This window comes from Delphinus delphis, chromosome 16 (assembly GCF_949987515.2).
Source record: "Delphinus delphis chromosome 16, mDelDel1.2, whole genome shotgun sequence".
In the NCBI taxonomy this organism is placed as follows: domain Eukaryota; kingdom Metazoa; phylum Chordata; class Mammalia; order Artiodactyla; family Delphinidae; genus Delphinus; species Delphinus delphis.
Window position 1 is genome coordinate 46,614,999 of NC_082698.1, and position 24,225 is coordinate 46,639,223.

The window sequence follows — 24,225 nt, forward strand, 5'->3', positions numbered from 1 at the left end:
CCTGTCCTGCAGACCCTTTTGGCACTGTGTTCTCTCACCTTGCAGGCTGGCATCAAGATTATGCTAATTAACACCAGGTCGCAGGTCTCTTGTTGCCTGGTGACAAAGTTTCACAGTTGAGGAGGAAGAACCGGCAGAATAGGTAAGTTTTCCTCTGGTTGCATTTATTTTACTTTAACTTTGCCAAACTACAACCTCTTCAAACTCTTTTTCTCTCAGCTTTTTGAGTAAGCAACTTTGGAAATGGCTGTTCTCCTGGTGTGCTTTATTTACAAACCCCAGACACCAGCTAATTCATTATGTAGGAGAGGAGGAAGCTGGCCCCGAGCCCCAAGCAGGAAGGGCAGCTAGCTGGGGACCCAGCTGGGCGTTCTCCGGAGCCTGGGCCATGGACAAGCTTGGGAGGTTAGTGTGGGAATCTGTAGGGCTTTGGGGTCATGCTTTATGATCTTTCCAAAGTCTCAGTCTCTTTGAACGTTGTTTCCTGCTCTACAAGCAGGTGGAGACTAGTGTTTGAACTGCTCCCTCACCCACCCAGTTACCCCTTTAAGGAAACTGCAGTGCTCGTTCAGCTAGGAGGCTGCAGCCTGTGGAGGCAACCTCAGCAGACCTCACCTGATTTCTGCTGACTGTGCTGGGGTTTGGAGCACAGTCTGTCTTTTGAGAAGTCTGGAGGCAAACCATTTCTACGAGTGAGCCTGAACACTGCAGCCCACGAACAAATGGTTGAGTCCTAGGCTGGGCTGGGCCTCGTAAGGAGGAATTCTTCATGGAACACACTAGAATCACGCCGCACGCCTCTATTTCCACAACAGGCAAAGGCAGGTGCCCCTACTTTGAGTCTTTGTGACTTTGGACAAGCTACTTGGCCTCTCTGAGCCTCAGGCACGATATCTGTCCAGTGGAGATGAAAAACAATAAATAGATCAGGCAGGTGGAAGAACTATTTACAGTGTCTTTAAAATGCCTGGCCCAGAGTAGGTGGTCAGTATAATCCATACCCGCAGTCTGAAGGCAGGAATCTAATCTGAATGTGTTAAATTGATTTGCAAACGGTCTGGCACATAGTAGGTTCTCAATACATTTACAAACCGTATGGCTGTTATGTGAACCAGGTGCTGATGACCAGCTCTCCTGTGAAGAAATGGGGAGTCAGAAAGGTCAGGAAACGTGTGCTAAGTCACACAACTAGGGAGGGACACAGCTCTGACTGGTCTTCGAGCTGGGGTGACTCTGGGCTTGAGCCTCAGCCTGGAGGGGGAAGGGAGGAGCTGAGGCTGCCCCTGTCCACTCTTCAGTGTGCCTGAGCCCTACTGTTGTCTAGAGACTGACCTTTAAGGCCTGGTGCTTGGCGGTGCCAGCTTCCTCTTGGGGCTCCAAGGGTCTCCCACTGTTGCCCACCGCTCTTTGCTTGGCAATGCTGATGAAAGGGGAGGACTTCAAGCTCTTTCCCTCTACCCATCATCTGGGTGGGTCTTCATCAAAGCTAGGTGATATTTCCTGGTCCCTGGTGCTCTTAGAACATGAGGCGTGCAGCTGAACCACGCCCCTCCAAGTGGGCATGATGGGCTGCACCAACCATCACCAGCTTTCAGCTCACGGCCAGTTGGATTCATTGCCAATTTTCAATTTCTGAGCTCTCTACCTGTCTCACATAATAGAACTCATCTCAACCCCCAGAGCCGGGTGAGAAAACACACGCGTGCCTTCTTTTCAGTGAGGGATGAGCCTTAAGGATGGGGCTTGACCTGGGCTGCTATGAACGTTCCCACAGGATCTAGCTCAGTGTAGGGTAGTGTCTGGAAAACATGATGAGTCAGGAGCTTCCTTGTCGGCCCACAGAGCCAAAGTTTGACGTTGTCAAGTCAAATTTTCATGGATAAGCCAAATGGCAATGAAGCCCACAGACAAGGGCTGCCTCTGCTTGACTAGCGTGTGACTTTGGCAAGGGATGTGCTCTGGGGCTCGGTGCGTTACCTGTTAAGTGGGCTGGATGAATTAAATGAGATAATGCACGCAACGTATTGTACCTTCCATAAAGTCCTCTGTCTTCATCTTCGAGCCTCTCCTTGCTGACCCTGCTCCAGCCACCCCCGCATCTCCTTTTTCTCCCCACTGTTAGGACTTTGCACTTGGTATGCCCCTTTCTCGGGGTGTTCTTCCCCAAATCCTCCCACATGGCCTCTTAGTGTTCAAGTCTCAGCACAAACGTCACCTGGGAGAGGACTTCCCCATCTATCTCAGTCTAAATTAGTCCCCCCCCCCGCCCGCCCCCATCAACATTCTCTCCTGACCCTGGGTGTTCCCTTTCACATCATCAGGTTTTATTTTTTGCAGAGCATTTAAACCACCTGACATAATCTTGGCTCTTTTTGTTTTTGTTTTTCTTGCTTGATTTGCTTCTCCTAAAATAGGAGTTTCACGAGAAACATGTCTGTCATGCTCACTGCATATCTTCTCATCTGACCTGACCTGTAGAATGACTCGAGTACAAACTGTTGAACAAATGAATGAATGAATGAATGAATGAGCAAGTGAGTTGCCTGGGCTCTAGCAAGCTCTAGAGGTTAAAAGTGGACAAAGGTATTATCATATCTACAAGTTGCTGTTACATTTCTTTTCTTTTGTTATTATCACTATTATTGCTAATAATTTGTGTTTAAAAGGCTGCAAAGACCTTTGTGCTTGGGAATCAGCAAAGATTGTTCCACAAATCCTACATCTGGGATTAATGATCAGTGGGGAGTGTCTTGGGGCTACTAATTTGAGGGAGGCAATCAATATGGTGCTGTTTGGTGACTCTATCAGCATTATTTACCATCATAAAGGTGCCAGGAACCAGATTACCATTCACTGAGTACCCAGTACACACTAGTCACTTAACATACACTCATCACTTCATCTACTCTTCACAACAACTTGCAATTTTCTAACCCATTTTGCAGATCAGTAAACTGAGCTCATGATTAAAACCAGGTTGGCAGTGAAGGTGGGGATGGAGCCCAGTTCTATTGGCCTCAAAGCCTCCACACTCCCTGCTGTCCAAGTGCCTGTCTTCTATTGAGTTACTTTACACATAACAGGAAGGGAACAGACAGAATGGCTAATACATGGGTAATATCCCTATTTGTAAAATGCTGAAGAGCTTCCCTGTCCTAAACAAAGTGTGGGCCGCTATGCTGCCTTTGTTCACATCATTCCTAGCAAGTTGTATCTATTTGTCCAAAGTCGCCCGAAAAGGGTTCTCTCTTCTTAATGATAGTCCTGAATGTTTTAGTAATAACTTCAAAAAAGCCTGATAAAGACTCAAGGAGAAAAGGGAAACGTGAATTCAGAAAATATTTCTACAGAAAAAGGATCAGAAGTCACAGCATTTTTGAAAGACAGGTGCCTTACATACAATGAGCCCCAAACCATCCTTTTGCACCCTTTTTCTTTAACCTAAAGTATCCCTTTAAAAATGAGACCATGGTCCTTCCAATGCCCTTCACCTCTGGATGGGGGGAAAGTTTAGCTGAGGTTTAAATAAACACACACACACACTGCGCCACACTGCTGTCGCCCGCACGCAGAAGGCTGTGTGGCTTTTATATCAGTCATCTGTGCTTGACCGAGAGGCTTCAGTGCAGTGGTGGGCTTGCTGGTTCTGAGAGAACATCTCTAGAGGGAAACAAGAGTGGCTGCGTACCACGCCCCCCTCCCCTGACTCTCTAGCATGGCCAAGCTTGTCGGAGACTCAGGAGAGCATGGGGCTGTCCTGGGGCTGGGTTTCCTCCTGGCTCAGGTAGAAATTAGAGAGGAGAGGGCATGGCCCTGTCTGTGGTCACTCTGGGGGAAGTGTAGGGACTGGCCTTCTCTCCTTGGTTTGACACGCCCTGGAGATTTTTCTCACAACAGCTGAAGTATCATTTGAAAAATACGCCAGATCATGTCTGCCCTGGGTTTTGTTTTTTTAAAATCATGTCTTTGGCCTCCCTTCCTTCCTCTCTCCCTCCCTCCTTCCTTCTCCCACCCTCATGCTGTCCCTCCCCATCCCTCTGTCACAGAGCCTTTCCATCTGGAGCATCCTCTATCTGAAATCCCCTCCCTGCCTCCCTGCATCCTCACTTCCTTCCGTCTCTGCTCAGATGTCTTCTGTTCAAAGATGCCCTTCCTGGTCACCTCTTCAAAAGACCACACCTCCCAACACCTCTCTCTTATTTCTTTTGCCCCTGCTCTTTCTGTTCTTGGCGCTCTTCGCCACCTGGTGGTGTTTGTCTGCTTTGGTTCATCTCCCTTTTAGAATGTGAGCAGAGCCTTCATTTAGTTTGCTGCATAAATCAGCGCCTCGTTGATAGTAGTTATCCAATGTGAACTACTGATGAAGAAATGAATTCCAAAGGGCCAGGGAAGGTTTGGCTGTTCCCTTACAGTTGATCCTCAGGGCTCCCCTTCAAGGTATCTCACAACTTCACAGGTAGGCGGGTTTACAGCAAAGCTTTCCTCGGAGCTAGGGACTGTTGTACAGCAAATGGAGGTACCGCACCACGGGGCTGGCCAGTGCACACAGCTGGGTACACCTGGGTCTGCGCCATGTCCACCCCTCAGCAAGTTCTCACTGGGGCCAGATGGGGTCATGGTGCAGAAAGAATGCACATATCACTGGGCACTTGAGAAATGCCCCCCACTCTGCGATCCTGGGTGCGTGGGTGGCTCTGTGCCTCAAAGGAGCTATATCTCTTTGTCCTCCAAATAAAGTAATTTGAGGTCTGCACCTGGGAGGTGGGAATGCCCCAGCAAGTAAGTACGCTGGGCTGTGGCATCTGAATCAGGGTTTTACCCAGTTGGAATCCTGGAGTGCTGGTTCCACTGTCATCAGTTGTGCTGTCCTGTCCAGCTGTGGCTCCTCCCTGCACTCCATCCCCTACCGTCACAGCAAAGTCCTCCGAGGCCCTCACTCACCCACACGCCACCCTTCAGAAGCAGCCACTTTTGTTATCCCATTTACGGAAGTCGGGGCTGAAGCTCAGTGAGGCTCCACAGACTGTTCAGGGTCACCTGACAGTAAATGGGGAGCTGGGTGGCGACCCACGTGGGTCTAAAGCCCCTGCGCTTTTCGCCCTGCCAAGTCACCTCTCTGAGCCCAGCTTCCTTATCTGCAATGGAAGGCACGGCTGTGAGGAGAGAATGCAATCGGGTCCGTCTGGCAATAGCAGTGCTTAAACCACGGCGATTGAAATTGAATTAATGCTCACCTCTTGGGATTTAAAGGTGCCAGCACTGACTTTGGTGCTTTGTTTTCCGGGTGTCAAGGTTGCTTTGTGTGCTTTGAATGTGTTGGTTGATGAACAAGGCATTTCTAGTCTGTTAAACTAATAATCTTAACATTTTATTTTAATTGTAAGGCACCTATTCCCTTTTGTTCCTTTAACAAATCCAATTAAAACAGAGTACATTCAGAATTACAAAATAGATGCTATTAAACCAATAAGAAATCATCATCTTTTGTTATTGGGCCATGTGACCCCCTGGGAACTTTTGCTCCAAATAAAAGTTGAATTCTTATTACCGGCCGGGGGAAGAGGGCAGTCTGACAGATAATGGCTTCCCAGGCAGCACATGTGCAGACCCACCCTGGTGCTGAGGTTGCAGAAGTACACGATATTAGGGGTAGAGGAAGGTACACATGCATAATAGAAGATCCTTAGCACTGCGCTGATCAAATTAACCAGATAATTGCCAAATGAAGTGAACCTAATAATTTCCACACAGACACTCTGTGTGCTGTAGCTCTGATGTCATGGAAAGAACATCCCACCCAGAAGCCCTGGAGTAAGGCGAGTGGTGTGAGCTTGGATAAACCACTTTACACCCACCCCACCCCCAGGTCCTTATCTTTGGGTGGGAGGAATATTCCTACCTCAGAGGAGAGCTGTGAGGACTGAATGAAATGGTGAACTGGAGGGCGCCTGCTGTGTGAAGGAGGCATGAAGGGCCTCTAAGGGCTGGCGGAGAGAATGTGTGTGCTGGGGGCTGTAGGGGGTGGAGCGCATCGTAGGACCCACACTCGGAGAAGGCCTGCTGTTCGGGAACCGCGGAAGTGCATCTTACAAGTGTTAGGTGTCCCAGTGAGCCCACGCTGTGAAAATCACACTTCTGGTGGCTGCACACAGCCTCTCAGGGCCCTGCACAGCCGGCAGCCCTCCCCCCGCCTCCCCACACCGGCCCAGGGCAGCAGAGGGCCGGCTTCTCTGGTGGGCACATGGGAATGCTGTGGGCCACGGTTCTGGGGCCATGCTGGGCGAAAACCTGCATCTTTACAGGAAGCTCACACCACGGGGGCTCGTGGGGACTGGCGGGGCCGAGGAACAACAGACTCCTGTCTCTATCACCGCCCACTTGGGGCACAGGCCCATTAAATGAACTGGCTGGTGGCATTACATGTACCCTTTAAACTGTTCCTCTCTCTCTACCTCCTTCTCTCCTCGTCAATCTCCACGCTCTTACACTTACATGACTCCACTAGTAGAATATGTTTAAAATCCGTATTATTCAGCTATATTCAGATATATACACATATATATATCTGAAAACAAGCACCCCACACATTGGTCCCTGGACAGTGGGATAACAGGCAACAAGCCTAAAGAAAAGGCAACAGAAGGAAAAGAGAGGCAGGATAGTGTAGTGGGATGATCACAAACTTCGGTATTACACACCTAGGCTTGTAGGTGTGTAATAGCTACGTAGCCTAGGTTTGCCTGAGCTGTGTTGTCTTGTGAACTTGGGGAAGGCACTTGACTTCTTTGAGCCCCAATTCTCCTATATTAAAAATAGGACTGACACTTTGCATAATTACTATGGAGATTAGAGATACAGAAATGGTCCAGCAGCACGCTTGCAATACTTTGGTACATATCACCTGAATGAAGAGTAGTAAGTGGCTCTTGACATTGTGAAGCATTTCCAAAATTGATGTCGGAAAACCCCCATAACTGTGGGGTCCCTGTAAGACTCTACCCCCACTGTCCACATCTCTCTCCTGCTGTCATTCTCTCCATCATCTCTGCCAGTGGTGGCGGTATTGCTGTGAGCTGCACAGAAATCTTTCTGCCTCTAGTCTGTCCCCTTCCTAGCAATCTGTCCTTCTGCTCACAGGAAAGCAGGGCTCGATATAATGCAGCTGGGGGCAGAGGTGGAAAAAATAAAACCACTTAATGTTATACCTCCAGTGAGTCTATATTCCAAAAAGCAGACAAAATTGTAAAGCAAGTAGTAGAGCACACAGTTCCTGGCCCAGAGTGGGTGCTGGACAAACAGTAATTCTTTCCTCCAGTGCAGACGATGCCTCAGTTGAACATTCGTGCCTGTTTTAGAGGTCTGGCAGAGCTTCTAGACACACCCACTCAACAGAGAGCCCTGCAGTGAGCTCTCACGTCTCCACCTGCCACAGGGCTTTTCACATGAACGAACAGCTCATTCTGGGAAGGGGTGGAGGGCACAGGGAGTGATCTGAAGGCTCATGGGAAGTCACAGCAGAGGCGAGGCTCTCCCCTTACATATCTAGTGAATGGGTCTTATGAGAGTTGGGAGAAAGAATAATGACGTTTGAATGAGTGACTTCACTGAGGGAAGTTTGCATTACTTCCCCTTAAGAGATGTCCCACAAGCAAAAGACATTTCTCATCCACATGGCAGAAAGCTTGTTATGAAGTTAGTCCCAAATATTGACGGTAACTTTGGGGGTTTCAGTTGTACAATATGTCTATCCTGGTCTCAATGCATCGGTGAAAAGGGTGAAGTAATTATTGTGAGATTGTGTTAGCAAGATGTGAAAATGCTTGCAAATATTCTGATGGCATTAAAATATAAGTTGCCATTACATTTTTAATTTAGATATCCATGGGGTGTCCCAACATGCTGTTTGATTCACAATGACTAGATAGAAAAATTAATTAGAAATTAAAGTCAAACCAACTGGTCCAATTTTCCTAAAGTATAAAAACCAATTGTACAAGACAAAAAGTACGTTTAGAAACTTCTCATATTTGGGTTTCCAAGCTGTTCATGTGAAATGCAATCTATTATTTGACTACCCATCTATCTGTCTGTTCATCCACCTGTCTGTTCATTTATCTACCTATCCATCTATCTGATTATCTATTGACATTTCTTTCTCTCTATAGTTGCCAGCTTCCCTGGTGTGGACTGATCCCACGCTGATATTTGAGGACGCTATGAATTGATAATAACAGTTCATCTAATCAGATTTAGTTGTATTGAAAGATCATCAGTTTCACACTTCTTTTGCCAATACTTACTCTCCTACCCAGTGGGCAGACCTGGGCAGGATGCTGACCATTCAGAGTTGTATAAGAAAAGGGGTGTCCCTGGGCTTTGGGGGCTCCCGGCACCGGTCTGCTTCTAGTGGTTCTCACAGCTTAGAGGGGTCAGAATGGACCCTGAGCAACACACCCTGCCCTCCACAACCAAAAGCAAGGGTCCCAGCCAGGTAGAGCGGCCCTGAGGAGAAGCATGAAGAGGGTGGGGGCTGTCTGGGGGCCCAGATGCACTGAGGAGGAGGTCAGCTGCTTATCCCGGCCAGCCCCTACTTTGCCTGCAGGTGATGAATGAATGAGCAGGCTCTGAGCCAAAGGACCTGGTGGGGAGAAGCTCCTTAATGGAGAAGTCCCTGTGGACAGCCCCATGCTGCTTCCTCCCCATCAGTCATCAGAGAAAGGAGGGCTTCTTACCATGGGAGGGCTGTGGGGGACCAGGCACAGCTGGGCTCACCTAGCTGGATCTCCAGTCTACTGGAAGCATCCTTCCCATCTAGGCCCTTCTGCCCATACTTGATGTGTTTGTCCTCCCTCAGCTGAACTTTATCTCAAATACAAGAAATACAAAAGACAGCCTAGGCTTTTTGGGACTCGGAATTTGGTGGCCAGAATCAGTAACAACCTAGATTTTAGCTCTTTGAGCTTAGAGACTGGCCCCACTTACTGTTCACCTGTATAAATAACACATAGTTTTGGTACCTAGTAGGCTCTCGATATACTTACTGAATTGAGTGTACAAATGAATGAATGAATGCAGGAATAAGCACACGGAGTTGGCTTAAATTAGTCCCAAAGAACTAACAAGGATCATGGACAAAGGAAACTTTCCTACTTTTTCAGATCCATGGGATAGAGTTGTCAAATAAAATACAGAACTATGCAATGTTTGGGATATACGTATACTCAAAACTATCCACTGTTTATCTGAAGCTCAAATTTAACTGGGCATCTTGCAATTTTATTGGCTAAGTCTGGCAACCTTACCATGAGAAATCATTGATAAACATGATCAGAACTCAGGCTCCCCTGATCTCAGTCCATATTTTTTTTAATTAAGGTTCTAACTCAAGTGCAGTAGGACAGTTTTTCTGATATGTCACCTTGTGTATAGCTGTTCCCCGCAGTGTGCATGTGTAGACACGCATACATACCCAGCAGCGCCCACATGATACACGTGTGGATGCCCTTCACAGGGCAGAACAAGCCTGAGTGGGGGCATGAAAACGTCACAGACTTCCAAGCCAGGCTGAGAACGACAGAACTAGACTATGGAGTCCCAAATATTTTTAAGTTTTTTAAAAAATTTAAATTTACCTACAGCAAAGTTGCTTCTTTTGTATACAGTTCTCTGAGCTCTAACATGTACAGCTTCACGTAACCACCACCACAGTCAAGGTACAGGCAGTTCCAACACCCCAGAAAACTCACTTGTGCTGCTCTGTTGTTGTCAAACCTTCCCCATCCCTATTCCCTGGCAACCACTGATCTAGTTTCTGTACCTATGGTTGGGACTTTTCCAGAATGTTGTATAAACGGAATCATTCATGATGCAGACTTTTAAGACTGTCTTCTTTTACTCAGCAAGATGCTTCCGAGAGTCATCCAAGCTGTTGCATGTATCAATAGATTTGTTCTCTTTATGTTTAATAGTATCCATTGTAAGGATAAGCCACAATTTCTTATCCATCCACTGAGAGACCTTCAGGTTTTTTATTTCTGTTTTTGGCAATTATGAAGAGAGCAGCTATAAACACAAGTTTTTGTGTGAACATGAGGTTTTAGTTTTTTGGAGGGTAAATACCTAGTTGGGGGAATGCTGGGTCATATGATAAGTATACAGTTAATTTTATCAGAAATTGCCAAACTTTTTCACAGCGATTGTACCATTTTGAACCCCCGGTAACAATATATGAGCATTCTAGTTGCTCCACACCCTTGCCAAATCTTTGTATTATTGGTTTTTATGTTTTGTTTTGTTTTGTTTTAGGCATTTTAGTAACTGTGCAGTGGTACCTGTGATTTCCATTTGCATTTCCCTAGTGACTAATGATAACTGAGCAATGCTTTGTGGTTTTGTGGGCTTACTGGCCACTCATATAACTTCTATGGTGATATGTCTCATTAAATCCCTTGGGCATTTTTTTTTTTATTGTATTGTCTTCTTTCTTACTGTTGACCTTGAGTTCTTTATAGATTCTGAATACTAGTCCTTTGTTGGATATGAATTTTTGTTTGTCTTACAGAGCAAAAATTTCAAATTTTGTTGAAGTTCAATTTGCCAATATTTTCTCTTACGGGTTGTACTTTTGCCAAATTCAAGGTCATGAAAACCTTCTCCTTCGTTTTCTTTTAAAAGTTTTATGGTTTTACATTTTACATACCTATGATCCATTTTGAGTTAGAGTTAATTTCATTAGTTCGAGATTCAATTTTTTTGCATATTGGATAATCAATTGTTTCAACACAATTTGTTGAAAAGTCTGTTGTTTCTCCATTGAATTTCTCTTGAACTTTTGTCAAAAAACAATTGACCATTTTGAACATATTTATATGGATCTAGTTCTGGACTCTGTTTTCTATTCCACCGATCAATATACTATCCCTTCATCAATACCACATTTTGTAATTACATGGGAAGTTTTAAAATCAGGAAGCATGAATCCTCCAACTTTGTTTCTTTTTCAAAAGTGTTCTGAATTTCTAGCTCCTTTTCCTTTCAATATAAATTTTAGAATCTGTTTATTCATACATACAAATAATCCTGCTGTAATCTTTATTGGAATCACATTGATCTTTCGACCAATTTGGGATGAGTTTACACCTTAACTACATTAAGTTTTTCAGCTCATGAATGGTATGTTTCTCCATTTGTTTAGATCTTCTTTGCTTTGTTTCATCAGTGTTTTGCAATCTTCACCACAGAAATCCTGCACTTTTTTACTTACGCGAAATATACAAGTATTTTATTCTTTGGAGCATTATTATTTTTCAAATTTCAGTTTCCAATAGCTCATTGCTAGTACACAGAAATTCAGTGGAGTTTTTTTGTGTAAACGTGTATCCTACAACCTTGCTAAACTCACTAGTTAGTTCCAAGAATGTCTTTTAAACTCTGTAGGATTCTCTACCTGGACAAGCAGCTCATCTGTGAGAAGGACAGTTTTATTTCATTCTTTCCTATCTCTATGCCTTTTATTTATTTATTTATTTGCATTATTACACTGGCTAGAATTTCCAATATAGTGTTAATAGGAATAGTGAGAGTTTACCTTCTTGCCTTGTTCTCAAACTTAGTGGAGAAAGCATTCAGTCTGTCGCCGATTATATTAACTATAGGGTTTTTCTTTTTTTGTGGGGGTCCTCTATCAGGTTAAGGAAGATAAACTGGATTACTTGTTTGCTGAGAGTTTTTGTCATGAATAAATGTTAAGTTTTGTTACGTTTTTTCAGCACAGGTATGATCATGTATGTTTTTCTTTTTAGTCTGTTAACATGCTATATTACATTGCTTTCTGAATATTGAATCAACCTTGCATTTCGACTTGGATGTCATGTATTACTCTTTTTAAATATTGGTGGATTCAATTTGCTTTTTTTTTTTTTTTTTTTTTTGCGGTACGCGGGCCTCTCACGGTTGTGGCCTCTCCCGTTGCAGAGCACAGGCTCCGGACGCGCAGGCTCAGCGGCCATGGCTCACAGGCCCAGCCGCTCCGCAGCATGTGGGATCTTCCCAGACCGGGGCACGAACCCGTGCCCCCCGCATCAGCAGGCGGACTCTCAACCACTGTGACACCAGGGAAGCCCAATTTGCTAATATTTTGTTGAGAATTTTTATGTTCATGTTCATGAGGGATATTGGTCTGTCGTTTTCTTTCTTTGTATTGTCTCTGTGTGATTTTAGTATCAGGGTAATGCCGGCCTCAGAAAGCAAGTTAGGAATTGCTCCCTCTTCTATTTCTGAAAAAGTTGGTGTAAAATTGGTGTTGTTATCTTTAAATGTTTGGTGGAATTTGCCAATAAAACCATCTGAGCCTGGAGGGTTTTTTTGGAAGCTTTTCAACTGTGAATTCAGTCTCTTTAATAACTATAGGTCTTTAAGGGTTGTCTATTTCTTCATGGGTGAGATTTTATAGTTTACAGTCGATTTCATCTAAATTTTTTTCTAAAGTTGTTTGTACTATTCCTTTAGTATCCTTTTAATGTCTATGGGTTTTTAGTCCTATCCTCTCTTTAATTATTGATATTCATAATTTGTGTCTCCTCTCTCTCTTTTTTTTTAAATCGTACACATAACAGCACTATTTTAAAAAATTAATTAATTAACTTATTTTTGGCTGCGTTGGGTCTTTGTTGCTGCGCGTGGGCTTTCTCTAGTTTCGGCGAGCGGGGGCTACTCTTCGTTGCGGTGCATGGGCTTCTCATTGTGATGGCTTTTCTTGTTGCAGAGCACGGGCTCTAGGTGCATGGGCTTCAGAAGGTGTGGCATGTGGGCTCAGTAGTTGTGGCTCATGGGCTCTAGAGCGCAGGCTCAGTATTTGTGGCGCACAGGCTTAGTTGCTCCGTAGCATGTGGGATCTACCCGGACCAGGGCTCAAACCCGTGTACCCTGCATTGGCAAGTGGATTCTTAACCACTGCGCTACCAGGGAAATCCCTCTTCTTTTTATTATTTCATTGTCAGTCTTGCTAGATATTTATCAATTTTATTAAACCTTTCAGTGAACAAGCTTTTAATTTCACTGATCTTCTCTATTGTCTTTATCCTTTTAATTTTATTGATTTCTGCTCATCTTTACTATTTCCTTTTTGCGCATCCTTTAGGTTTATTTTACTCTTCTTTACTACTTTATTTAATGTAAAAGTCTGTTATTGATTTGAGACCTTTCTTATTTTTTTAAATATTCCTAGTATGAATGTTTAACGCTATAAATTTTCCTCTAATCACTGCTTTAGTTGCATACCATAAGTTTTAATATGTTCTATTTTTATATTCAGTTCAAAATATTTTCTAATTTCCCTTGAGATTTCTTTGACTCATGGAGTATTTATGAATATGCTGTTTAACTGTTAACTATTTGGAGATTTTCTAGTTATTCTGATATTGACTTCTAACTTAATTCCATTATTTTTAGAGAACATTCTTTATATGATTTCAATTCATTTATATTTGTTAAGATTTGTTTCATGACCACGAATGTAGTCCATATTTGTGAATGTTCCATGTGCACTTGAAAAGAATGTGTATTCTGTTGCTGGGTAGAGTGTTTTATAAATGTTGATTAGATCCCACTGGCTGGTGGTAACGTCCAGTTCTTTATCAATGGTTCTCATCTGGCAATTTTGCCCCTCAGTGGACAGTTGGCAATGTTTAGAAACATTACTGGTTGTTCAACTAGTGGAGAGCTACTGGCATTTAGTGGGTAAAATATTCTTACTTTCCGCTGCTAAACATCCTGCAATGCACAGGACAGGCCTTTCCCCCATCACCACCCCATCCCTGCCAACAGCAAAGAATTATCTAGCCCAAAATCTCAACAGAGCCAAGGTTGAGAAACCCCATTCCTTGCTGATTTTCTCTCTAGTCCTATTGATTACTGAGAGAGAAGTATTGATAGCTCCAACTCTAATTGTATATTTGCCCATTTTTTCTTTCAATGTTATCATTTTTTGCTTCATCTATATTAAAGCTCTCTTGTTAAGTACACCTTTTTCCATTCTTTTAGTTTAACTTACTTTTGTTTATTTAAAGTGTTTTTCTTATAGATGGCATATAATTGGCTCTTTTTCTTTTATAATCCATTCTGAAAACTACCCATTCCGATTGCTCTGGAGACTAAAATATACATACTTATCTTTCTACAGCCTGCTTAGAATTAACATTTTACCACTTCCAAAGCAATGTAAAAATCTTACCTACCTTACAGGTGTCATTAACTTCCCCCATTATGTTGTAGTTGTCATATGTATTCCATCTACATACATTGACAGTTATAATTTTTGCTTTCAACCATCATTCGTATTTTAAAGATTGTAAGAGGAGAAAAACAGCCTATTATATCTACCACATATTTACATTTCCATTGCTCTTCCCTTATTCTCAAGGTCCAAGCTTCCCTCTAGTATTGTTTCCCTTTCATCTAAAGACTTCTTTCATCATTTCTTTGATAGCAGCTCAACTAGTGGCAAATCTTTTTATTTTTCATTTATCTAAGAATGTCTATTTTGCCTTCATTCATAAAGGATGTTTTTATTTACTGTCTGGCAGACAGTTCTTTTTTTTCAGCATTATTTTAAAAATATTTTTCCAGTACCTCTGGCCTTCACAGTTTCTAGTGAGAAACCTGTAATAATTTGTATGCTGTTCCCCTGTAGGCTATGTGTTGTTTTTTTCTTTAATTTTTGCTTTAATTATGAGCAGTTTGATAATGTCTGAACGTGGATATCTTTGAGTTTATTTATCCTGTTTGCAGTTCACTGAGCTTCTTGAATCTGTAGTTTTTATGTCTCTCACCAACTTTTGGAAGTTTTTACCCATTTTTCCTTCAAATATTTTTCTGCACCACAAGCCTTTATCCTCTTCTTCTTCTTCTAGGATGTATCTTTATATCTATATTGATATATACACGTATATTTTGAGCGGGTAGTCACAGGCTACAAGTTCTGGCAAACCTTCTGTAGATTCTGTAGACTACGTTTATAATGTCCATTCAGTTTGCAAAGAATTTACAGTACTATTCGAATCAGCCCTTCGTGTTGCTATCCAGGCGCCAGTCTGAAACCTGCACAGTGCTCAATTCACAAAGCCTTTGGGTTCAGGGCTTGGGAGTAGGTACTCAAGACCCTGTTCAGGGTTTGGTCTATTCGTGGGCAGCTCAGGGTGTATCCTGGAGTTCATATACAACTTTATTAAACTCTCTCCTCTTTGCAATCTCCCCAACACTTTGTGGTTCCCAGGAGTTGCCCTCCCCTCCTTGGTCTTCTGGCTAGAAATCCAGGGAACTTGTTTTCTAAACCTGTTGTGTACTTCCTGTCACGGTTTCTCTCTCCAGGGCCAAGGAGCAGTGGGACAGAGAGGGAAAAAGCAAACTTCCAAACACCTGGGACAACAGTTTGGTCAAAGACAATGGTTCTCCCTGTTTAGAGTTTTAAGTGCCTGCATGCCTGACTCGAGTGATACAGGATTGCCTGGGGCTGAGGCAGAAGAGAATGGAAAAGATGAATAGAAAGAAACGGGATCTCCCTCACCCTGACCCTAAAAGGCCCCGTCTCCCTGTCCTTGGCCTATGAGGGAGGTTTTTGTTGGAAATCTGTCATCACTGGTGCAAAGTTGGTCTTACTTTGAGTTACCTCTCCAATCTGCCTCATACCACTTATCTTCAGAGTCCCTGGGCCTTTTGCTGCATTCACTGGGTGAGACGGGCAGAGCGCACTTACTCCATCTTAACTGTGACTGGAACCCCAGCTTTCATTTTTAAACTGCTTTGCCCCATCTGGTTCCACACAGCTGTGTAATACAGATATTTCAATACTGGTGAACACAGTACTGTCTTTGGTAACCAGCCAATCATGCCTGAATGTGGTCGGTTCACTGTTTCTAAAGAATAGCTTTAGCTTACAAGGCCCGCTCCAAAGAACATCAATGCAGCTGAGAGCTGAGAATACTCTCATCGGGCTATTGTGGAGGGCTCCATCCATCTCAGGAGGCTCTGATCCAGTAGGACTTGCATAGGGTGGAATCCTCAAACCTTCAGCCAGGAGTGGCAAGAGCAGGATTTATAATAAGCATGTGGGAGGCATTTCTACCTACTTGCCTTTGGCACTGAGGATTACTGTACAAGGAAAACATGTGATACTAGGCTCACAGAGCCTGATTGCTGGTTCTCCATGTGTTACACAAACATGGTTCCTGATAAAGGGCCTGGATGATGAAGTAGAAAAAGCGCAGAGCACCTCTCCCACCCATCCCTACTGGGAGATGGAGGAAGCAGTGCGAGCATTTATCTCCTGACAGCACGCTTCTGTCCAGAGTGGGAGCTTGGTCCAAAATAGCATCTCAGCGAGCAAGAGACACCAAGCTGTAGAAAAGAAAAGAGCCTCTAGAACAGGCAGGCCAGTTGCGTCCTCCTCTTGACTGTAGACCTTCCTCCTCCTGAGCCTCGGTCTTCTTCTCTTTATAGTGGGGATAAGCCTGTGGATCTTGCTGGATTGTTGAAGATTAAAATCAGTATGTGTCAGGTTCCTGATAGTAATGCTTAATAGTTAACATGATCAAGCTTTTACTGTGCGCCAGACGCTGCTGTAAGCGCTTTATAGTTTAGATAATTTACACTCCCTTAGAGTCCTAAATGGGAGCTGTTTTCACAAATAAGGAAATCGAGGCACTGAAAATTTAAGCACATTATTTATGGTAGAACTGGGCTTCTAAGCAAGCACTGTGAGGCCAGAAATTACCCGTCACTCTGTACGTTCTACTTCTCCGATGGCAGAAACCTGTTATCACACCTATCGGTGCAGAGGTGTCTACAGTTGGATCTCAGTGTGAAGAGTGTGAGGGGAGGAAGACAAGGTGGGTAGGAGGCGGGAGAAGGCAGCATTCTCTTCAATTCTGCCAGGCTCCACCCTGGCCCCTCTTCCGTGCTCATGGGCATGGTGTAGGCACATTTTCCTACCTGGGGGCTAAGCAAAGACTTCTCTGTGCTGCATTTATTTGCACTGCAGTTATAGTAGCCAAGGCCTGACTAGTTCCTCTGGGTCCAGAAGGTGAGGAGGGATGTAATACACAAGTCATTCTTAACTCCCACCTTTACTCCCTTATATCCAGGCTATGTTCCTTCTGAGAACTCAGCAGTCCCACCCCAGGAACTTGTGGGGTAACTCTAAGAAAAGACTAGATTTAAGTGAGGGTCTGGGAAATGGCAGATATCCAAGACATTATCTCCCGACCCTCCCCACACACACCCAGGAGGGGGAATATGTGAAAGCCCAAGACAATGGAGAGATTCCCAAGTCGGGGAATGGCACAGCCAGAGGGGTGTTGAGCATCCTTCAGGCCAACCCTGAACCTCCCATTTTACATCTGGGAGCACTGAGGTCTGAAGAGGGCATTCAACTGCTGAAGATCTTCGGCTAGGCTATTTCTGCTGATGACCTAATTCCTCTCCACTCCCCTCTTTCTCTCCTTTCAAACCATTAGAAAGTGAAGCATTATGATGTGGGGGGAGTCCAGTACCCTTATGTCATCTCCTAACTGGATATCTTTTCTCTTCTTACCAGAGTCTATCTTCTAGCAGTTTCACGTGACTTTTTTCTCTAACTGATCACCAGTCAATCAGAACAACATACTTCAAACATACCTCCTTACTAAAAGAACATGGCCAAGGGTGGGAAACACCCCAAGGGTAAAAAGATCACCCTCAGCGTGGCCAAGAATTGTATCAAGATCACATTTGATGGGAAGAAACGCCTTGACTTGAGCAAGATGGGAATTACCACCTTTCCCAAGTGTATTCTGCGACTCAGTGATGTAGATGAGCTCAACCTTAGCCGGAATATGATCAGGAAGATTCCAGACTCAATCTCCAAGTTCCAGAACCTGCGGTGGCTGGACTTGCATAGCAACTACATCGACAAGCTCCCTAAGTCCATCGGCCAGATGACCTCTCTGATCTACCTCAATGTCAGCAACAACAGGCTGACCACCGATGGGCTGCCTGTGGAGCTCAATCAGCTCAAGAATATCCGCTCTGTGAATTTCGGTCTGAACCACCTGGACCGCGTGCCCACCACGCTAGGCGCTCTGAAGGAGCTCCAGGAGGTGGGGCTCCATGACAACCTGCTGAGCACCATCCCCAACAGCATTTCCAAGCTCCCCAAGCTGAAAAAGCTCAACACAAAGCGAAACCCCTTTCCCAAAGAAGAGGAGTCAGATACGTTCGTAGATTCCATCAAGAGGCCGGACAACCTACATCTGGTGGAGGAGAAGGATCTATGTGGGCCTTGCCTGAGAAAATGCCAACAGGCCCAGGACAAGCTGAACAAAATCAAAAGCATGGCCACGGTGGAACCGAGAAGGGCCATCTTTTCCAGTTTGGTCTCACCCAACTCCACGGCCAAGGAATCCCAGGAAGAGTGGAGGTGACCTGGGACCCTGACCCTAAGGCAGGAAGGGAAAAGGGAGGGAGGCGAGATGACAATGGGCTACATCCTCACAAAACTGAGGGATTCTTCCGTTACTGCGATTAGCTCCTCCAGCCAAGCCCATAAAATCCCTTTCCCTACCTCCTTGGCTTGTGATTTTGTTGACCGAAGGGCTTTTAGTTCTTTGCCATGCCGTACACTTCTGTCTTCTCTGCGTGCACACACCCGCACATACAAGCACAATGAGTCAGGAAAGGGATATCTGTCTCACTTCTGCCCCAGAACTCTCCTGCCTACAGCCCGTGGCCTGGGCAGCTGACACCGCCAGCACACTCTTAGTCTCATTAGCACACATTTCTGGACCAACTACCAGCTCCCCAGTGTGGAGCCTGTTCTATTGGAATGTTTGGGGCCAGGCTTCAAAAGTCAGGCATCTCTAAGCATGGGCTGGTAGGCGGCAGATGGACATATAGTCTTGGCAAGGGGACAAAACTGGACCACAGAGATGGGCAGATATTATCATTAAGTATTGGCATTAACATCTTGGGCTCTAAGCAGTCCTATCCCTTTCTCTTTTCTGCACTTGCATAGTTTGCTCTAGGAGCTTTCTAGACTAAACCTGCAAGCCCTTGACTGGCTGTGAATGAATGAGGTTCACTCCCATCTTATTATGTCCAATGCTTTTCCAGACCTTTGTGGAATAAGGAAAGAATGGGTGCAGATAGGGGTTGGTGTAGTCAATAGATAAACACCTTACTAGGCACTGTGCTAGGTGCAGGGACTGTGTCCAATGGGGGAAAGCTTGTCTTGCCCTTTGCAACCTGTAGGGAAGACAAGTTGAAAGAAGACTTTGTTCTTTATAATGCCATTGTTTGAGGAAGTTAGGAGATCAGAGCCTAGTGGTGTGCTGGGCCAGCCTGGCATAGAGAAAAAGCCAAAGGTTCTGCAGTTGGACAGATCTGAGCCCAGAGCAGCTCTGCTTCTTACTTGCCATCTCCCTGGACATTTTACTTAGCTTTGGTCCTTTCATCTGTAAAGTGGGAGTAATACCAGCCCAACTCCAAGCGTTGTCATGCGTTTCAAGCAGATAGCTCACAGAGTGAGTACTCAGTAGAAGTCAGTTCTCTCTAAGAACTAGAGCTCGGTGCATCTTAAAGCTGAAATACTACTTTGAACAGTGTCTTCAGTCACTCTAGAACTCACAATAGCTGAGAACCTTCCCTGTACCACTCACTCACACCTTTATACTGCCTAAAAGAAAGGGATCAAGGACGATAACCTTAGGAAAGTTTTTCACTGTTGTTGTTGTTTGTTTGTTTGTTTTAAATCAAAGCTTTCCTGTGTTGGTGGCAAGTTTTGTAAGTGGTCAGTGGAAAAGCCCTGAGAGATAAATATACATTAGTTCAGCATGACTAACGTATTTCTTTTTCATGTTATAGACCACAGCAGACAGCATACTTCATTTCTTCACTCCTCACTGCTTATTTTCCTTTGAAATGCTTAGCTGTGACAACTCTATCATATTTCTAAAATCTCTGAAGATATAGATTCAAAATTCCCTTTCCAGTTTTTCTCTTTCTTAAATGTTTTCTATTATAAAAGTAACAATACCACAACATAGTTTTAAATATAGCAGCTTAAAGTATCCACAATTCTACAGTGTAAGCCAGCTGTAATACTGACAGATTTCCTTACCAGTTATTTTTCTGTGTATATTTTATACATAGTTAAAATAATAGCATTCACATCATTTTTATCCTGCTTTGAAACCCATTGTGGTTACATGGTCTTAATAACCGTAATTTAAAACATCTGTACGATAGTCAAACATGGCTATACATAACTATAACAAATTGTTGGACATTTAAGTTGTTTCCTCCTTTTCACTAATAGAAATCATTTTGTGATGAGGCCTGTATGATTACGATTTTTTTAATGTTGTATTAAAGGGTGTGGTTTTTAAATAATTTTTGGTACATGTTAGTAAGTAGCTTATAAAAAGTTTACACCCATTTATATATCTACCAGTAATATATTAGGGAACTCATTTCACTGCACCCTTGTAAGCACTGAATGTCATTCTTTATATTTTTCCCTTCATTTAATGTCCTCAATGATTTCTTAGAAGCCCTTCTACAGATGAGAGGAGGACACATGTCTGTGAAGTGCATGATGAGATGTCATGCCTTAGGCCCGGGAGACCCCACTAGACTGTTGGGCCTTGAACATGTCCCTAAGTAGCCATCCTGCTATTTTATATACTTCATCTCTGACCCAAGAAGCACAGAATCCAGGCAGGGGCATTTGAGCCAAACAGAAAGTGATGGCTAGTTATCTAGATACTGAGCATTTCTATTCCTCCCGCTTGAGACACTTTTTCTTCAGAATTAATGAGTTAAGGAAAAAGATCTCCCTGTGCCCCTACAAAGTGTCTTGGTCTGGACCCCAGGTTTGCCCCTCTACCCCCTCTCCTGACCATTGCAGCAACTTCCTCCACTGTGCTTGGTTTCCAAAATCTCTCTCCAGCCCCTCTCCTGGATTTACCTCCAACTGAGTGGCTGGAATGCAAGATGACATTTTTTGCCATCCTTGATCTCTAGGTGCTTTATGCTGCTTTCATTCTTATAGCCGTGTCTTAGGAAGGGGTTTTAAGTGCATTGAACTGCACCAGGATTGAGGAATAAACAAGCAGGGGGCTTTGACTTGCCCCAGGATACATTCACCTTAGACCCCTGGTTCATCAGAAAATCCGGGCAGTAAGATGAATTGAAGATGGGAGATAGAACTCAGTTAGGAAACATCTTCTATATTTTATTTCTTTTTCTGTCAAGGAAGGGTTTAATGTTAATGTTCCCTCATGCCCTAAAATACTGCAGTCATCTTTACTTTCTGGAGAGTATATTAGGCCCCAAAATACTTGACAGGAAAGTCACAGGGTTTTCTCTTTATTCAAATAGAACAAAACCCCTATTCACACGTTATAACCCAGTCACCACCCTCTCTGAAAGCCAGGCATGACCTAGGTGACCCCCGTGCAACCTCTGCTCTTGCTGTGTTTTGCCTCCATGACCTGGAGTAATTGCCTTGGCCTCTTCATCCCTAGGATACGCTCAACATCTCCCTAGAGTAGCTTATGACAAAAACTTGAAGGCTAATCAGCTCTGAAGAAGAAAAGCCCTCAGTTAGGAGAAGAGAGTGGCAAGGGAAACGTTCTGGAAGCCAGGCTCTCCAGTGCCGGCCAAACCACTGACTAGCTTCTTAAATTCATTTTGCCTCTCTTGCTTTAGACTATCTGTGTGTGAAAATGACTTTGGGAAATATTTGTGTGTGTTTTTTAAATTTATATAGAGGAAATGTTTAAGAAAATGATAGACATAAATTATAGACGGTTAAAAATTGAAAAGAAGACTTTAAGACTTAAAAGACTTATGGTCTCTACACTTCACTTGAACTGGTGAAATCCCAACACCAGTTGCCTCTTATAAGTTATGTATGTAAAATGCAATACCTCAAGCAACTAAAATCTATACAAAGAATTTATACCAAAAAACCCCAAAATACTATAGACAAATCAAAGTAGAATTTTAACAAATCTTTCAGTAATGCAAAGGTAGGCAGGAAAAAGAGACAAACGAACAACAGAGGAAAAAACAGGAAATGAGAAATGAAATGGCAGACTTATGTCCTAACATCTTGAAAATTACATTAAATGTGGATTGTCTTCTTTACTTGTAATAGACCCAAACTAGAAACAAGCAAATTTCCCTCAAGAGGCAAGTGGTTAAACCAATTCTGATATATCCATATCATGGAATACTATTCAGCAATAAAAAGGAGCATATGATATACACAACAACTTGGATGGATCTCAAGGGCATTATTCTGAGTAAAAAAAGGCCTATCTCCAAAGGTCACAGACTCTACGATTCCATTTATAGAAAATTCTCTAAACGATGAAATGGTAGAGATGAAAAACAGATCAGTGGTTGCCATGGGTTAAGGATGATGAGCTGTGTTAGAGGGTGGGCATAACCAGGAAGTGGTAGCATAAGAGATTATCTTTGTTGTGATAAAAGTAATTGCGTATGTTGATAGTGGTGGTGGTTTCAAGAATCTACACATATGATAAAAAGGACAAAGAACTATGCATACATATCATACCAATGTCAATTTCCTGGTTTTGAAACTGTACTATAGTTACATAAGATGTAACCATTGGTGGAATTTAAGTGAAGGCTGCATGGGGCCTCTCTATATTATTTTTGCAATTTCCTGTGCATCTATAGTTATTTTAAAATTAAAAAAAAATCTTACAGACTATATGCAGTAATAAACAGATCTTTCTGTATCTGCCAAGTGCTAATTTATGAGTAACTATGGCAAGCTTAAAGTTCCTCAATCATTCTGAAGAGTTAAGGCACTTCAGGAGAAAGAGCACCTTAACTTCAGATCACTGGCCTAACTTAAAATTATCCATGTTGATCTTACCCTTGAAGATTCCTGAGAAAGATGTTAAAATAATAAAAAGACAACGCATGGCTTCTCAACCCATGTCCCAGGTTTTCTGGTGGTGGCTGGGTACAAGTAGAAAGTGGGGTGGGGGGACTGTGAGCCAGCAAGTTGCTCCTTTCACAGTTCTGGACTTTAACGCACCTGCCCACTGCCCTATGGAAGCACCTTGAATGGGTGGACAAAGGGGCCAGGCTTGGTGCAGAGATCAGGGCTTAAGTTAGGCTTCTGCCTAGAAACAGGTCTGAGGTCACGGCTAAGGATAGAGCTAAGAGGAGACATGAACAAGTAAGACAAGGAACAACACGAATGGGGGCCAAAACAAGGTCTGAGCAGGACCCAGGCAGAGCTCACCGCAGGTCACTGGGCTCCACTACCCATTGCCTGTTGAGCCAACCATGTGAGAAGCTCCACAATGCCAGGGCATTGGTTATCCCACCAGGGTGTTTAGTTCACCTCTGGTTCCAGTGATTCTGCTCTAACCCGAGGGTCTGAGCTGTATAGCCCCTACAATTGCCCTCCCAAGGTGTGCTTTACCAAGAAGCCCAAGGAGCATGTTTCCCCATTCAGTGATGGACCTGAAAGTTCTCTTTATCAAAGTAACCATGCACATTACAGATTCTCAGCCTCCCAGCTGGTCATCAGTGATGATCTCTGGAAGAGTAGGGACTGAAAAGGCAGAAGTGGGGAGGCAGAGTCCTTGAAATTTAGCCTCCAGGCTGCTAGCAGTGGTGCCCTGATTATCGTGGAAGAATCATCTTCTTATGGGAATTTACAGCTTCTTATGGTTGTTTTTCTAAGTTCTTTGTTTTTCATTATTTTTCAAAGATAATCTGTAAAGGAAACTCATTCTTTAAAGGAAAGCTATAAAGGACAGTACATACTCAACTGCAGAACTTCGTGCCAAAAAATGAATTTCATCCTAACCATTACATTTAAGTTAGCTATACAACTGAGAGAACATTTCAGAAATTACAGACATGCAGATACAGTAAGGCCCCAAGTATAAGCACTGCCTCACAACCAACAGCTTCTTCCAGCCCAGGGACACTTGTCTTGACGGCACAGCAAGTATTTCAGAACTTGTCAGGGACCATGGCTGTGGAAGGATGCCTTTAGCCCATTCAAAGGTGTGTACGGTGTGCAACAGAGATTTGAGAGAGGAAAGGCCAGACAGGCAACCAGGCCTTGTATTTCCCTGAGTTTTCTAAACTCTGGGCTCAAGAGGAACTGAGATCACTGGGAAGCAATGGAACTGAGCC

The 24,225-nt window shown here is 43.7% G+C and overlaps 2 protein-coding genes across 2 annotated transcripts in view; one reads left to right on the forward strand and one right to left on the reverse strand.

Annotated features, from left to right (window-relative positions):
* The window catches only part of WDFY4 (WDFY family member 4), a 277,878-nt gene that overhangs the window by 45,272 nt on the left and 208,381 nt on the right, over positions 1–24,225 (reverse strand). The gene's annotated exons all lie outside the window — the stretch shown is intronic.
* LRRC18 (leucine rich repeat containing 18) lies at positions 17,688–18,455 on the forward strand. The gene has a single exon (XM_060033686.1). It carries the CDS (start codon positions 17,688–17,690, stop codon positions 18,453–18,455), a length of 768 nt encoding a protein of 255 aa, XP_059889669.1.

Bases quoted from the DNA above. Each gene is read 5' to 3' on its own strand.
- LRRC18 (XM_060033686.1), top strand. From the start codon at position 17,688: ATGGCCAAGGGTGGGAAACACCCCAAGGGTAAAAAGATCACCCTCAGC.